At 44.5% G+C, this 16,781-nt stretch overlaps 1 protein-coding gene across 16 annotated transcripts in view; it reads left to right on the top strand.

Moving 5' to 3' along the window:
- Positions 1–16,781, top strand: part of NRCAM (neuronal cell adhesion molecule) — a 279,250-nt gene that overhangs the window by 190,946 nt on the left and 71,523 nt on the right. For 9 of the 16 annotated variants that reach the window (XM_046020757.1, XM_046020754.1, XM_046020752.1 and 6 more), the window contains exons 4-7: positions 9,487–9,687; positions 11,777–11,794; positions 14,530–14,635; positions 16,337–16,533. In XM_046020757.1, the coding sequence (XP_045876713.1) occupies positions 9,582–9,687; positions 11,777–11,794; positions 14,530–14,635; positions 16,337–16,533 (427 nt within the window). In that variant the 5' untranslated portion in view covers positions 9,487–9,581. Of the gene's footprint in view, positions 1–6,475; positions 6,778–9,486; positions 9,688–11,776; positions 11,795–14,529; positions 14,636–16,336; positions 16,534–16,781 lie in introns of those variants that run through there. The other 7 variants (XM_046020758.1, XM_046020756.1, XM_046020751.1 and 4 more) reach the window with 2 other exon arrangements.

Below are 16,781 nucleotides of genomic sequence, written 5' to 3'. Positions count from 1 at the left end.
GTAACTGAGATTTGTTCTTTACATGAAATCGCCTCCAGCTGGAATGAAGGATTCCCAGCTATTTAGTTTATGATAATATACCTTACCCGGCACTGATAACAAGTGGAGAACACAATTCTTCATGTCATGTCGATCTCCATTTGTCATTTTCATGGTCCTATTGTGATTGTACAGAGCCTGGATACCTTAGCAAAATACATTTTGAATATTTCCTGTGTAGATGATTGTCATCTATGACATGGCAGGAGTTGATGTCCCTCGGATTCGATAAATCTGGGCCTTCTGCCTCCTCACCCCCATACCCATGCTCATGTTTGGGGAAGGCCCACACTATAGGAAAGAATGACTCAGAAATGCAGCGAGGAGGAAGGCAGAAGTGGCGGCTGTGGGCCTCCAGCACCCACACTGGTGGTGGTGCGCTTTGCTCACCACCAGCCTCCTGCACCCTGGCTCGTCCCCGATATGAAACAGTAAGACGGCCCTCCCATAGAACGTCGCTTTTGACAGTCCTCCCAGATCTGCTGTGCCCCTTCAGATCGGCTGTGACTCACGCATGCTCTCTGTGGCAGAGGTCGTAGTGCTCACAAGGCTTCCCAGGAGTCGTTGACTACTTCTGGTTAATGGGTTAATGAGCAAGAGACATGTGTGTGTCACCTCTGAATGGAAGCAGTTAAGAGCAAGAGAATCCAGAGACTGTGGAAGTCACCTGCTGCGATGGCAACATCACAAAATGGTGGAGCAGAAACCCCTGTCGGCCCACCCTGGACATTAACACGAGTGAAGGATAAACTGTACTGTGCCAAGGACTGAGACCTCTGGGTTAATTACTCCCTGAAGTCAGGCTGATTCTCTTACCCATTCTTCTCCCAGACTCACCTCCAGGCCCGAGAGAAGGGGAGCACACACTCAAATTTTGAACCATGCCTTGCATCTCCACTCGGAACGGTTCTTATCATTTAACAAGAATATCGTTTTATAGGGGGCGCCTGGGTTAGGGTTAAACCTCTGCCTTTGGCTCACATCATGATCTCAGGGTCCTGGGATCGAGACCCGCATCAGGCTCTCTGCTCAGCAGGGAGCCTGCTTCCCCCTCTCTCTCTCTGCCTGCCTCTCTGCCTGCTTGTGATCTCTGTCAAATAAATAAATGAATAAAATCTTAAAAGAAAAAAAGAATATGTTTTATAAATCCTGGCTTCTTGTCTTTGAAATGTGACTTCTTTTTAAGCGACTAGCCTGCCGGGCATCCAAAATGTTATTATCTACCATTAAATGGCTGCCATTTTGCCATGTGTTGTTTACTTGACAAGTGGATAAGATTTAGCCCATTTAGAATACGAATATCCCATAAGGCCTTTTATGCTGAAGGTTTTAATAAACCGTTTCTGATCCTTACATCGTCTCAGTGATACTTGTAAACAACCTCAGTTTACAAGAAGGTAAATAGAGCTGGAGTGTGTTTCAGCAGCTTGACAAATGTTGCCAAATAGATTACTGTCGAGACCTGTGTTCAGAATGAAATTTCCATTTCTCAGGCTTCACCTTTAGAACAGTTCCCTGTTTTCAATTTTTTAAAATTGGAACTTTCTCTTTCCTAATCTGAAGGTAGCCACCTGGGAGGAGAACCTTGCAATGGGGGCATAGACTTGTCTTGGCTTCCCTCTTTCTCCTCCCCACTTTCTTCATGTTCCCTGTTTGCTAGGAGAGCGAGTGGATCCAAGCTAAAGCCATGACTGAGCTCAGAATTCTAATCTGATTCGTGAAGATGGGAAGGTAGGAGGGATAGACTAAGAACACGGACTCCCTCTCACTCTGTTCGCTAGCTCCATTTTTGCTTTTCTGCGTTAGAAATCAGTGGATATATTGTCTAAGACCCTAAATTAGGCATAATCCACCATTACTGTAGTGTAAAGAAATTCGTTTGATGTCAGTGGTAACCATCTTCAGTATAAGTGTGGCATGAGAAATGGGCCTTTCGGCTGTACCAGGATGCATACAAGTAAGCCCATCCAGGAAAAGAGAGAACACTAGATCAATTTAGAGGGAAAGCCTACATCACCCGACTATTCATTTAGAATTCCTGTGGTTCCAGCCATAATCTCATAAGGGGACGTATGCAGTGGAATCATACGTTCCCTTAAATGTGCATATGAAGGTCTTTCTGGTTACAAGAAACAGCCTGTCTCAGTTTACCCTATTGATTGTTCCAGATATCTATGGCTGTGTAACAAATCACCCCCAAATTTTGCCACTTGAAGCAACAATTTATTGGTTTCCATAATTCCGAGGGTTTGTTACCCCTCAGATGGTTAATGTCTGGTTCTCTGTTCTCAGATGTTTCTTCTGCTACATATGGTTTAAGAAGTCATTGCTCAGCGGCTTTTATCTGGGAGCTCAGTTGGGCCTAGCAAGTCCAGGATGGTTTTTCGTCTCCCTAGGGCTCTTCCCACTGGCTTCCCATCATGCAGTAGCGTAGCTCAAGCTTCCCAGAGGGAACTTATGAGCGCCTGAGCCCCAGTGTGCAAATGCTCACCACACCTGCGCTTGTGTAATTCTTGGTAGAATCCCATTGGCCAAAGTACCTGACGCGGCCAAACCCAGAGTCGTCGTGAGAGGGGATGAAGGGGTATGGATGCCGTGAGGAGCGCCTCCCGTGGGCCACCCACGGAACAGTCTACCTAGCACACTAATGCAGGCTTGTTTTAGTCCACAAGATGGAAGACGCTTCAACCACAACCACTATTCTGGTCAACCTCACGGAGAACTGGAGCACTGCCTGGGATACCAAGAATTGTAGAGGCCTGGTCAGCACAGTGCAGGAGGAGTGGGTTCTCGTTCTCACCTGTCGGGCGTTCCGTGATGCTGCAGTCACTGGGCAACAGTCTGTTCCTGTTTCTACGATTTTCTTGCTACGCACTGTCCTCCTTCTGCTCTTGACACCTCGTCTCCTCTGCTGACTCATGGTTCCTCAGGCCGCCTTGCTTCTGGGGTCTTCAGCCTTTGTTCTCACTCCAAATTATTGACTCACTCTCCCTCTCTGCCTCATATCTACCCTCTCCCTGAGAAACGAGTCTGTCACCACTCTGTCCGTCACTTCTCGGGCCTTTGAAACAGCCTTGTCATCTCAACGGGCTCAAACATGGCGGCTCCCTCGGTCACACACCCACCCCGACTCTTCTTGCCTCGGTCAGGGTGATGGGGTCAGTGCAGACATGCTGATCAGAGCAAGCATTCGGAGAGGAATAGTGCCCCTCCACTCATAGTTCACTGTGATCGGATTTGGAGGTGGGAGCAGAAGCACGGTGTGAGAAGCGCGGGTCCCTTTGTCACTTACTGAACCCGTCCTTCCGTCCGCAGTCAGCTCCGTCACCCCTGGGCTTGGGCATGCCGGCTGACGTCACATAACCAGCTGCACAAGTGTGGGAGAGGTGCATCCTAGGTCAGGGTCGCTGGTAATCTCAGCCCTATGGACCTTGCATTAAGCGTGCTTTATCCTTTGTCTTAGATCTTTCAGTTAGATCATTGTCTACTACTTCTTTTTGGGTCATTGACTGTGCTAAACAGAGGAAGTGTGAGAAAGCGAGTATCCAAATAATTCCATGTGATGCAAAAAGCTAGATCACGTTAAAAGGCGTTGGTATTTTTGATGCTCTAACTTCAGTGACTTATAAAGGTTTATAAAAGGCTTTTCTAAATTCAAGAGATCCTTAAAATATTGTTTTATATATGTCTATACTTCTTATGCATGTACTATCTCTAGAAGGATGTGCAAAACTTGGTAGTAATACTCCTTTCGGAGAGAAATGGGGTTGCTAGGGTTGCTTATGTTGGAATTTATGGTCTTTTGTACCTTACGAATGTTGTATGGACACATAGTGGGCATATAGTGCCTGCTTTTAATTTAAAATTAACTTTTAATTTAAAATTAACTAGCAGCTCCTTCGAAAGGCCAGGGCCAGCATGTGGCACAGTTCCAGCTGACAGTAGTCATGTGGGATGCCACCTGAAGAGGCCCCTGAAGTCATGCTCTGAGCGACACCGTGAAGATCTTCTGTGGATATTCAGAATCCATTAGTGATGTGTTTTTTGTTTTTTTTTTTCAACATTAGTAGTAAACCCGGTGATTGTATTTGCTTATTAGCGATAGTGCCAGATAAGAACCTATGAGGGGGGGAGAAATGCTAGGGGCTCCTCAGGGTGTGGCAATGTGAGAGGGCTAGAAGCTCCAGAACTTTCCAGAATGGGAACTCTGGGTCTGGCACTTCACACACCAGTGCGTGCCCTTAAGCAGGTGACTTTACCATTCTGCATCTCGTAAACTGGAAAGTATAATAGAATTTACCTTTGGGGGTTGTTGGTGAGATGACATCAGTGAATGCATGGAGCCAATTCAGTGCCATTCCTGTACCTGGACGGTGCTCAGTGAATAATAGCCATTGTGACTGGATTTTTACCCCCTTCTCACTACTAAATGGGCACAGTCCCTGCTTTCCTATCTTCTGAGGTTTTTATGAATATCAAAGAAGATGACCAGTTAAAGTGCTCTGAGGAATCAAGATTTGAACTATTACCAAGATGTGTTCTAACATTGATTATTTGGATAAAAATACCTGCTAACTGTCCACCTTTCCTTACATACTATTCTAGGTTCTAGCTACCAGATTCCTTGTTGAAACTCTCTGGGACATCCCTTTGGGCTAGCGCCGAATTAGAAACATGTTCCTTGGTGTTCCATAAAGTTTAGCTTGTTATTTGAAGAGACAAAATCCCAGACCACTTTTCCTGAAGTGTTTTCATGGTAATGTAGCTGTGTAGATTTAAGTGTGACTTCACAATTACGCTAAGTCGTTGCCCATTTCTCATTGACCTTCCTTCCGTAGTCTCAGACTTGAAATCTGAGTTGAGAAGTGCAAACATGGCCTAGAATGGACATCATTCTGATGACAAATATTTAACAAAATATAAAAATTAACCATCCCCAAGTTGACTGCTGAAAAAACGCCTTTCATAGTCAAAATAATGTCACACTCAGTTAGTGAGGCCAGACACTGATGGGTCACCAGAGCAATAATGAGTGTGCCCAAGGGCATCCAGTCACATAAGCATATTTGTTTATTGGCTTAGAGAATAGATGGGTGTTACAGTCGGCATCGAACCACCATGTTGGGATGTGGAAAAGCACAAACAGACCAGAATGAAATTGTGAGTGGTGCATGGCCTTCCAGTCATGGAAAAGAGCTGATATATTTTCTTAATTAAAATAATTTCATCTTTTACTTGAGAGGAAAAAACAAAGATTTTGTCTTCTTTCGAATGACAAGACTTCGTTAAGTGAATAACAGGAGAGCTGCGTTTTTTGGGCTTAATATGAAACCTTTGTCAAAACGTCACGTTTTTCTTTTTAAATGGATGGTAAATGATGCAGGGAAACATTTGCTCTGTGATTAATATGAGTTTTAGGCCAAAAGAAGTAAGGGAACCTTGACTTTTATTTCTTGTCTAACGATGAAAAGTTTACCAAAGAAGACAGATGTTCCTTTCTCTTCTGTTTAGGAGGTTCTGTAGGTTATTTGCGAAGAGTTGCTTTGAGTGGAGTTAAATGAAGGGAAACATTAAAAGGCCTTTCTGTTTATCAATACTCCGGGGTCATTTTAACAATATATGTGGTTTTAAGTGTCAGCATGAATTATATTCTGGACCTACCATTTGTCTCGTTTTGATCATGCTTTAAAATATCTGTGCAGGGGCTGGGGCGCCTGGGTGGCTCAGTGGGTTAAACCCTCTGCCTTCGGCTCAGGTCATGATCCCAGGGTCCTGGGATCGAGCCCCGCGTAGGGCTCTCTGCTCCGCAGGGGGCCTGCTTCCTCCTCTCTCTCTGCCTGCCTCTCTGCCTACTTGTGATTTCTCTCTGTCAAATAAATAAAATATTTAAAAAAAAAATATCTGTGCAGGAGCATCTGGGTGGCGCAGTTAGGCCTCTGACCCTTGATTTCAGCTCAGGTCGTGATCTCAGGGTCGTGGGATCGAGCCCTGGGTTAGGCTCCCTGCTCAGTGGGGAGTCTGCTTGAGATTCTCTCTCTCTCTCTCTCCTTCCGGCCCTCCTGTTCATGCGCACGCTCTCTCTCTCTCTCTGAAATAGATAAGATAAAATCTTTAAAAAATAAAAATAAAAAAAATAATAAAATGTCCTTGCAAGTATTTTTTTGTAAATTTCAAGCTGTGTGGCTCTGACGTACTCTTCAGCCCTGACTAAACACGAGGCTGCTATTTCAAATCGGGGTTGCATTCATTTAATGAACTTGCATAAACAGTTTGGTTTTAACTCATGATTCTCAGGTAAGAGAGAACGACCAGCATTTTGTAAGGCAAACCACCAGACAGATGGGCTCTGAGCTGGGCAGGGCGTTGACATCAATACTGAGAGCTTAGGAGCGGTGGTTTTTTTCTTTGTGAGACATGCACAGCACATCACTCTTACAGAGAGAGAGCTCAATTTTCTGTAGCTATATTTGATTTTCACTTTGACTGAGTGCTGGGGACCTAATGCTGTCCTTAGGCACTGAGTTTTTCACCTCTGATGGCATACATAGGAGGAGTGGGTGATTTTCCACGGGCAGGAGCCAGAGGCTGGGCAGGACAGTCTCTCTGTCCTCCCCAAACAGAACCCACACTGGAGACAGATTTGTGGCTCTCGGTGCAGTTAGCTCACGACTTCTGAAGAAAGACTACATCTAGTTCACGACCTCCTCTCGTTGTGAGGATTTACTCATGTCTCCTTAAGTAAGTACCTTCTCAATTTTTCTTAAAATTTTAATTGCTTTCTTTAGGCGACACTGCGATTTAATGGCAATATCTTATTCCTTATAGACTCTGAAAAGGTAAAGCAGGTGGAAAGATGCTTGTTTTTTTAGGAAACTGTCTAACAGTTTTCTGTTGGGAGGATGGCTGGTTCAGGCATGCAGGCAAAGTAAATCATCATTTAAGGACTTGGAAATTGTGGGTAACTGCTTCAGATCTCATGGGCATTGCAATTTTTCCGTACGTCTTTTAGAAAGTATTTTAGTTCTCCTGCACCCTTCGGAGAGCTAGGCACATACATGGGATGCACTTGACTAGGCTGACAGAAATCAGGCAGGTGAGCCATTCGTTTACTCAGTGTTTGAGTCTGGAGTTCTGTCTCCATATGCCTAGTATGTAGCATCAACCTGTTTTTGTGCCATTTATTTGCATTTTCCATGAAGCTCATGGGTAAATTCAGAATTCGCATTTCAACAGAAAAATCACGAGAGACCTAAATAAATCTGGTTAAATGATAGAGATACGGTTTGCACACATGGTTAAATGATAGAGATATGGTTTGCACATATGGAAAGACTGCCTGGTGTATATTTTGGTTAGAAATAGTTAGATGAGGGATGCCAGGGTGGCTCAGTTGGTGAAGCGTCTGCCTTCAGCTCAGTCCATGATCTCGAGGTCCTGGGATGGAGTCCTGCATCAGGGCTTCCTGCTCAGCAGGGAGCCTGCTTCTCCCTCTGCCTGCTGCTCCCCCGACTTGTGCTCTCTGACAAATAAATAAATGAAATCCTTTTTTTTTAAAGAGATAGTTAGATGAGCTTCCGTATCAGCCTCTCGAAATTATAATGGACATAATTGCTTTATATATGTAATGTGGAAACACAAATTTCTTGGATCTTAAGCAAAACCACAGAATATGGATGTTTCATTCAGAAAACAATATTTATGTACGTGTTATGTCTATGTTTAGCCTAGTGTTAGTCCTTTTCTTTGTATTTGTTTACCAAGAAGTGTCCCAACTGTAGTCGTCAGGTTCAAATCAGAGCCTCAATTGCTAGCAAAACACGTTATTAGCATTGTCTCACGTTCCTTTTAAACATGTAAGCTTTCTTCCACATACAGACATGATATGATAGCTAATTTGACCATATAGCAAGGGTTTGGTTTTCAAACCCAGTAGTAAAATAAACACAACTTTAGGTAGACTGTACTCAGACAGCCTATTTGAATACAGCCTTGTCTTCAATAATCTTCAATCTCCATTTCTTTTTGCATTCCCCCTTTCTTCTTCTTCTTTTTTCTCCTATAAATATTTATGTACAGCCTACAGTATGCTAGGCACTGCGATGGCCTCTAGGGGAAAAATAAACATTGAACAGTAAAGACCACCGTCCCTGCCCTTAGGAGGCTTTCAATTTAGTGGGAAAGATGGATATTATCAAACTACTCAATCATACAAATAATAAAAATCACACAAATCATTCAGTAATTAAGTTGTGGGAGCAGCCCTCTGTCCTCTCTCGAGAGCCACCAGTCACCCTCACCTGTCTTCATAAATGAGAAGTCAATGATTAGACGCTTCCTTCCAGGGAGGAGGTGGCCATGGGACAGAGGTCTACAGTTGGTTTGTGCTGATCCTCTTCTGTGTGGGGCAAACTACGTTAGTGTTACGAGAGGGATACATAAATGGGAAAGACCACCTTCGCCTGAAGGAGTAGGGGAGAGAGGATGCATACCGCAAAGAAGAAAAAAAAATCTATTTATCTCTGTATCTAACTATATATATATAAATCATGATTAAAACTAGGAATTTAGGAACTCTTGGGTGGAGGGTGAAAGGACTTCTAGTTTGATTGGTCGGCTAGTGTTTCCCTTTAAACTGATCTGTAAAGAAATAAATTAGACTTTGATAAGGAAATAGGGTGGAGAGGGCATTCCAGGTGAAAAGAACCAAGGAGACAAAAGCATGACGGTGAGAAAATTCAGGGCATTTTGAAGGCCTGACCCAAGAGAGAGAAGCAGAAACAGACCAGCAAACCGAAAAATAGCTTTATGCAAATAGGAGGGGATAAGGTTGTAGGATAAATTGAGGCCAGATCACTGAGGTTTTTCTATTATCTATTTAAAGATATACTGAATTTTATTTGGTAGATCCCACTGTTTCGGAGGGTGACTGGTAAGAAAAGCCCTGAACTGGGCACCCCAGCATGTCTGCTCTCCTGGTCTAAGTAAGAGATAGGAAAGGCCTTCATTGCTGGTGGTTCAGCTGGTAAATCAGTGGTTGGGGTTTGAAGCAAATGTGCAACAGTGCCTTGGACTTTCCCAAAGACAGTTTCTAGAACAGAGAATCCATTAGGCCTTCTCTAGACTCACACTTTCTAATCCATTTATATGCCAAGTTTTTCCTGTTGGGAATGACACGGTAGCCTCTGGCATAGATGCCGATAGTTAAAATGGGGAAACCGTAAAGATGGCAGCATGGACAGATTTTGCTTGACATCCCTACAAATGCTTCTGACCTGATTTTAGCTGATTTATGAATAAATGATTATTCCAGTCTTGAGACTTAAATATTTAAAAAGTTAGCTCCGTTTTAGAGGTCTTGTATAACAGAGAACTAATTTTCCGGGCAGCAGACTTCCTCTCATTTCCTTCTTTTTAATACGCTATAATTCTCATTCTTTCCTTTTCCAGTTCCCTGCATGAAAACTACTTAAACGCTGCACGCAGATCTTTTGCGAAAGAAGAAAAGGAAATTCAATCTGTGGGTCTCCGCAGGAGCTCAGCTAATGCAGCTTGAAATAATGCCGAGGAAGAAGCGCTTACCTGCAGGCAGGGCGCCCCTGCTTCTCCTCCTGTGCCAGCTGGTGAGGGCGCTGGACGTCCCTCTTGATCGTAAGTATTAACGTTGTAGAGCTGTTGCTCCCGGGAGTCAAAGCTGCCCCAGCGGTTCCCCTCCCTGTGAGCTGCGTGAATGGAGAAGGTGTCTGTGTGATGCGGGAAAGCTCATCACAATTAATTTGGCTTTTACCTACAGCACCTGGTGTTTCCAAAGAGTCTTGCCACAGAAATGGCCATTGAACCGGTCAGACCATTGTCCCCTCCCTGTCATTATCTTTCTTCCTCCTCAGGTGCCTTTTGTGTACCACGGGGTGGGGGGCGGTGGAGAAGGAGCGAACTGTGGGCTCCCCTGATCCTCCCGACAGGTGACTCTGGATAGAAGGGGTCGTGCAAGAAAACTGTATGAATCACTTTGAAAAAGCCATGGAGAATTCCCCACTTGTCCCCTCCCCACTACTCCACACCCCCCCCACCCCATCCCCCTCACGTGCTCAGAATGCTCTGGAAAGATTGGGGGATGGTTTCTCAGCCAACCCCACACCCCTCCATAGCCCCAGACTGCCCATAATTCATCTCTCTTGATTCCAACAGGGCAAAATTCACTTGACATTATGAGTCTGGATCTAGGACATGTATCTTAGTAAAGCCTAGAGAAAGATCTTTGGTTTAAAAAAACACTATTTAAAATGGAACGAGCAACAGCTACTGTATCAGAGTTCACCCCTTTTCCTAACAGGAATGGTAATGCTGCACTCCGCCTGCCCTGGGTGGCCTGGTCGTGAGAAAGAAAGAGAATGCTGGGTTCCGACCGGTCGCTTCTCTTGCAGTGGAAAGCAGAATTTCAGATTTGGACAATGACTGTAATCCAGATTCATCTTTTATTCTTGATCTGCCTGACCTCTCTAAATCCATTAGCTTCCTGAATAGAACATCTGTTTGGCAAGCTTTCCAAGGTGCAAGGAAGATAGCACTTTCCTGGGGCTATTCGATTGCTGGGGATGTCATTTTTTGCCAAAGAAGGTTGCAAGTCCCAGTGGGAAGACATTAAGAAAAGATGTGGTTTACCCCACCCTCCGCTGACTTCCTTGGCTGTGCATCTACAGTCTAAAGGACCATAAAATGCAACATTTTACTTCCTTTCAAAAAATATTCATTAACCTTAATTTCAATTAGAAAAAAAAAGTATGTAACCAACCCGCTGGAGTTGGAATGCCCAAGTAAGCATCTGCCCCAGCAGATTACAGAAGAGAGACGAAAGCACTTGAGAGAAATGGGCTTTTGTTCTCTCTTGTGTTAAATATATTCTCCTTTAATCTGACGGCTCAATCTAACAATCAGGGGGAAACAGTCACCTACGGCTAACTCAATTATCGCTGCTAATGGAGAAGAGGCATAACCATGATGAAAAGAAAGTCACGGACAACCCAGGCGCTCCTGCATTAACCTTTACAAATAATAATGACAGGCAGCTCTGCACAATCATTTGAATTGCATGCTCATGTCATTTCTTCCCTGCCCCTATTCCTTACACCCCATCCATCTGAGCTGCTCCTTGGTGCCCCTACCAGCAACCCCTGGGTGAGGAGGAATTCTGAAGCAGAAGTAGGCTAACAGCCGAAAAGTTCAATTACTGACTTGCAGATGAACCACAGAAATGTAAAAACCTAAAACCAGTGTTGCATTTGGCTCTGATGAAGCCCCGGCACGGTAGTGACGTCCCATGGTTAGGTATCATTACCGGGGGCCTAGTGATGTCTGGGATAATGGGATCAGACACAACACAGTATGTGACAACTCAGATTAATTTCAGCTGTTTTCCAAACTGCACATAATTACTTGTCCAGCACATGTATGGAATGGAATTAGCCGTTTTTTTTTTTTTTTTTTTTTGCCGAAAGCCTTCCTTTTTTTCTTCCGTATGTTTATGCAGGATGGCTGATGCAGGAGTGAACAAAACCATTAGTGGGAGCGTCTTTCTTTTACAACCTCATGACTTCCACGTTCACTGTCCTGGTTTTTTAGGTCAGACCAAATAGACAAAGATGCCCCTTTGATCTCCAGGGTTCTAACGTTCTCAGGACTAACATCTGGTTTTCTTTAATCCTGTTTGCCCACTCACCTGCTGATATTGATGGGGAAAAAGCAAAACTTCTTGAAGACTGTAAGTGTCTTTCTGTAATTACTCGGCAGTGTGAGCACTTGACCGTGTCTTTGTTTTTGAATTAATACTGTGAATGGAACGCACAGCTTTAGGAGTCGTGCCTAACATCTTTTTGAGCATGTGCATTTCCTCTGGCTCAACGTTGCGTTTAAATACCAAGAAGCAAGTTTAATAGATGCCTTGCATGAATTCCGAAGACTCCAGTATTACTCTTTCTTTTACCGCTATGCCGCTTGACTAACTTCCAAGCTTTATTCGCATCTGATGTAACTCAATGAGAAAATTCACAAAATTTAAAGAAAATGGCTGTCTGGGTCTAAATGCCATTAAATGCTTGCTGGCGTCAAGGTGTGTCTTTATCTTTCAAAAGGCGAGCGCAAGCCGACGTTTCACCCACGTCAGCCGCGCTGTGCCTCACTATACTTCTTCCGGACCGTGTAGGCTCACGTCCCAGCAACGCAACAGCCCCGTGAATCTAAATATTGTTTTACGTTCCCCGCGTAACTTTTTTCTAAGCAAAAACTTCTGCAGTTGGGCAGCTCCTAGACTCTACCTTGAACATAGTTTTCAGGCATTTGAAAAAATCCTGTGAGATTGGATTAACCAGGAAAATCACATAAAATCAGCTTTTCTCCCTATAAGTGTTTGTTAGTTGCCAGGTGACCTAAGCACTGTTCAAAGAGGTCCTTACAGACCTTAGATTCCTGACAGCTGCGGGGGGGGAGGGGCATCTAACCAGCGCTGCAGCAGACGTGTGAACAGAAGTGCTGGGTTTGAAGCCACCAGACTCGCACCTCTGTCACTCGCAGAAAAATATAAGGAACTGGATTGAGGCCCTCCTCACAGTCCCTGCCCCCATCTGCCACCTAGGTATCGACTGCTGGGATATGAAATTCCAGGCTTCTTTCCATCATCCCAAACTCTATGCTCCCAGAGCATAAAGGACCACTCAAAGATGAAGCTGGTCCAAATAAAAATGATTATGACAATAATTTGCACAGAGCTCACACTGAACCATTACCATTGTGGCATGTACTAAGAATTTTACCCAGATTCTTTTGCTTCTTCCTTCCAGTGACCGTAGGAGGTAGATACCAATTTTAAGCCCCATTTTCCCTCTAAGGAAAGTGAGGCTTACAGAAGGTAAGAAACTTGCTGGAAGTCTCACAGCTGGTAAGAAGGAACCAGACGGGTTCTTGACCCCCAGCCCAAGGTGCTACCCGGCACGGGGAACTGAGATGGGGTTGACTCTCGCTAAAGGGAAGGGAAAATGGTACTGGTGAGTATCCAGCAGTTATTAGGCTCATAATAAATTATGACAGGAATGAGCTCTGCTTTTGATCTGGGCTTTAGCTATTATTCAGATGGCCAGAGCCTGTATTTCAGTGTCCATTGTAGGGGACGGCAAGAAGACTGGAGACCAGACAAGAGAAGAGAACCATGTTGGCTGCTTCATAGGACATCAGACATGGAAATGATAAATTTAACCCTGGCAACTGCTAATCACAGTAAAGAAAGACAAGAGCAGAGAGGGCAATTAGTAGTAAGCATTGGGAAACGCTTGGTTGCCCGGTGAAGGAGGTTTCACGAAGCACAGAGCATGGGTTGAAAGAGAAAAGCCAGAATATGAAAAGCTTAAATGATCTAGATAAGTCTTTGTGGAGGCCAAGGGGAGGGCTGTCCTGTAAGATGTTTAGCAGCATCTCTGGCCTCTGCCCAGCAGATGCCACTACCGCCTCTGGCCCCCAGGAGCGACAACGAGCGTTGTCTCCAGAAACGGCCTGATGTCCTCTAAGGGGACCCTAGGTCCAGAACCCCTCGTCTGTGTGAACAGCTCTCCCTGGAGTTGTACAAGGCAGTGGCTTCTACTGGGAGAGTTTGGATCTCTGCTTGTGTCTTCTTCCTCAGGCCATTTAACTGCCCTGAGCAACAACAGAAGTGGAAATGGATGGTTTCTCCAGTTCCTGTTCTAACATTCTGTGATTCTGGTTTCACAAGAAGGACATGGTGATCTTTGAGTGGCTTGAGCACTGGATGTCCAGAAACCAGCTTCCTTCAGACTAAATTGTTCTGGGTCAGAGCGATTTCCCCATAGGATTTGAAAATAAATGATCAGATAGCACTTTGAAGAGCAAAACAGAAATGTTGTCTTCTGTAACCGAGCACTTCCCAGTTCCACTGATCTACTAAACGAGACTGTTTTATCTTTGTTGCTCGTAGCCACCTACCTCCTGGCTCTAATAAGACTGCCAAGTCTCTAATTTACCCATATTTTTAACGTTAACTTCTCAAATTGATTTGTTCGCAACATATATTAATTTACATTAGCACACTAATGAACTATAAGTCAGTTAGTCTTTCCTAAGAAATGCCCACTTACCTCCTAACTGAAATGTTACTGAAAAGCATCACTGGAACCAAAAAAATCAGAATTTCTCATCGTTACATCAGAAGAGAAATGGTCTTCGTATTAAACTTGTGTTGGTAATTATCTTCCCGAACTTGTAGTGCTCTGCGAATCCCTATAAACTTACCAAAAGGAAGTTGTGCCTTGACTTCAAAGTTTTAGGAGACTTTTAGTTAAAAATCTAGTAACGTATGTGCTGCCACCGTAGAGATTGCTAAAAACATTTGGAGCATCGTTAGTCTAGGGCACGTGATTTTGACATGGAAAGAGTGATTTTTATTATGATCTTGAATGACTTCTTTACATTGTTCTTCTTTCTACAATTAAGTGGTACAGCCTCCAACCATTACTCAGCAGTCTCCAAAAGATTACATTATTGACCCTCGAGAGAATATCGTAATCCAGTGTGAGGCCAAAGGGAAACCTCCTCCAAGGTGGGTGTGCGTTCTGCTCTGTTATAGAACCGAACATAAACATCGGTGTTAATATTAAGTCAATTTCAGGTCCTGCCTATGTCTGAAGTATCATGTATCAGTTCTTTCGTTTTGTCTTTCTGATGAATGGGAGTCAGATTGTTCCTCTCCGACACCCAGATAATTGCATTTCTGGACTCACACACTCCCTTCTGCAAAATGCTCCTACATTATAGGGAGATGTGGAAGAAAGCCTTCTAAGGGCTCTACTGCCCTTATGGCGGGGGCAAACCTATTTTCTCTGGGCCTCAGTTTCTTCTTCTGTAAAATGAAGAAGCTGAATTTGATTGATGGCTTCAAAGATCCGTCCTTGCCCGGTAGAGGTCTATAAAATAGTCGTGAGTGGGTTTTCAGACTTGGCAGGGCTCAGTACTCAGAGTCTCCATATGGATCTTGGCATGAGCCCTGCCCAGTGTTTCAGAGGTGGGAGAGACATGCAAGGTTATCGGGTCCAACCAGCAGATGTTATAGATGGGAAACTGACGCCTGGCAGTGCTCCTCCAGGAGTCAAGACCTGAAGCTTATCAGCAGATGCTCTGTCTCCTGCAGTTATGTACGGGGAGTTTGGAGAGTTGGGTTATTATTATTAAAATGTAATGTGGATTTTTGGGGCACCTGGGTGGCTCAGTCGTTAAGCGGCTGCGCTCGGCTTGTGTCATGATCCCAGGGTGCTGAGATCAAGCCCCACCTCGGGCTCCCTGTTCAGCACGAAGCCTGCTTCTCTCCCCCTGCTTGTGTTCCCTCTCTTGCTGTCTCTTCCTGTCAAATAAATAAATACAGTCTTAAAAAAAAAAAAAAAAAGGTATGTTCTGCCATATCATTAGAAACCTCTAGCACCCAAGCCTGAAGATGTTGTCATTTCATGGAGTCCTTCCTCGGGTTCACACTGACATCCCACTTGCCACCACTCTCTATAAGGCAGGATTACTATTTGGGGCCAGATAGTTTTTTGTTGTGGGAATGGGGATATTTACCAGCATCCCTGGCTTCTACCCCCTCTCCATCCGTAGCTCCACTTCACACCCCCTCCCACCCCGAGATGATGGGACCACGACTGCCGTAAGGGTAAGCAGTGGGAAGGGAAATCCCAGTGGGCGTGCAAAACACAGTGAGGTCTGGAGCTTCTGGTCACATTCCAGCCCGGGGCAAAATTTTATTGACAGGTTATCAACTCTGTGAACAGTGCAGTTTACAATAAAAATGCTAATAAAGCTCTAAGAGAACGAGCCTCAGAGACCAACTTTCTGTGTTTTCTTTGAAAAATGACAGCCGATTTGTGTGCCCGATTTCCTTGAGACAGATTCTGGCTCATTCTAAATGAAGACACGTGCCTTAAAATTGTACGGCCGGCCCTTTATTCTAAGTCCCGATTCAATGAAACATTTTCGTCAGTCTGGAGCCTGTTGTTCTTTCACTGCATTTCCTCGGATCGAGCCCTGCATCAGGCTCTCTGCTCAGTGGGGAGCCTGCTCCCCCCTTGCTCTGCCTGCCTCTCTGACTACTTGTGATCTCTCTGTGTTAAATAAATAAATATATAAATACAATCTTTAAAATGTAATCCTTACTTCTAGAAACCTACAAAACGGCTAGGAATTTGTGAAAGAGGATGTAACGCTGTCTTTCTGGACCGTTAACAAGCTTAATCCTTTATGTGTTGGGCAGCTTCTCCTGGACCCGCAATGGGACGCATTTTGACATAGAAAAGGACCCTCTCGTCACCATGAAGCCAGGCTCAGGAACCCTCATGATCAACATCATGAGTGAAGGGAAGGCGGAGACCTACGAAGGGGTCTATCAGTGCACAGCCCGGAATGAGCGCGGAGCAGCAATTTCTAATAATATCGTTGTCCGTCCATCCAGTAAGTGGGACTCGTCCGCCAAACTGGACCCAATTTTTAAGGCTGGCTCTAAGACTCAGCGTCTGTGAGCTCATCTCGATAGTATTACAAGAAGGCAATGCCGTTGCTTCCGGTGCTGTCATTTCGCTGTGCCTAAAAATTCTTGCTCCTTTCCACTGTACCCTGAGTGCTGTGCCAACCCAGTCTGTCTTTGATGCAAGTCCAGAATAAAGCACTGGGAGTAAGAAAAGCACGTCTTCCCTGAATTG

This window comes from Meles meles, chromosome 10 (genome assembly GCF_922984935.1).
Source record: "Meles meles chromosome 10, mMelMel3.1 paternal haplotype, whole genome shotgun sequence".
Classification (NCBI taxonomy): Eukaryota; Metazoa; Chordata; class Mammalia; order Carnivora; family Mustelidae; genus Meles; species Meles meles.
Note: the sequence above shows the minus strand (reverse complement) of the source record. Positions and strands in the feature narration are given on the sequence as shown.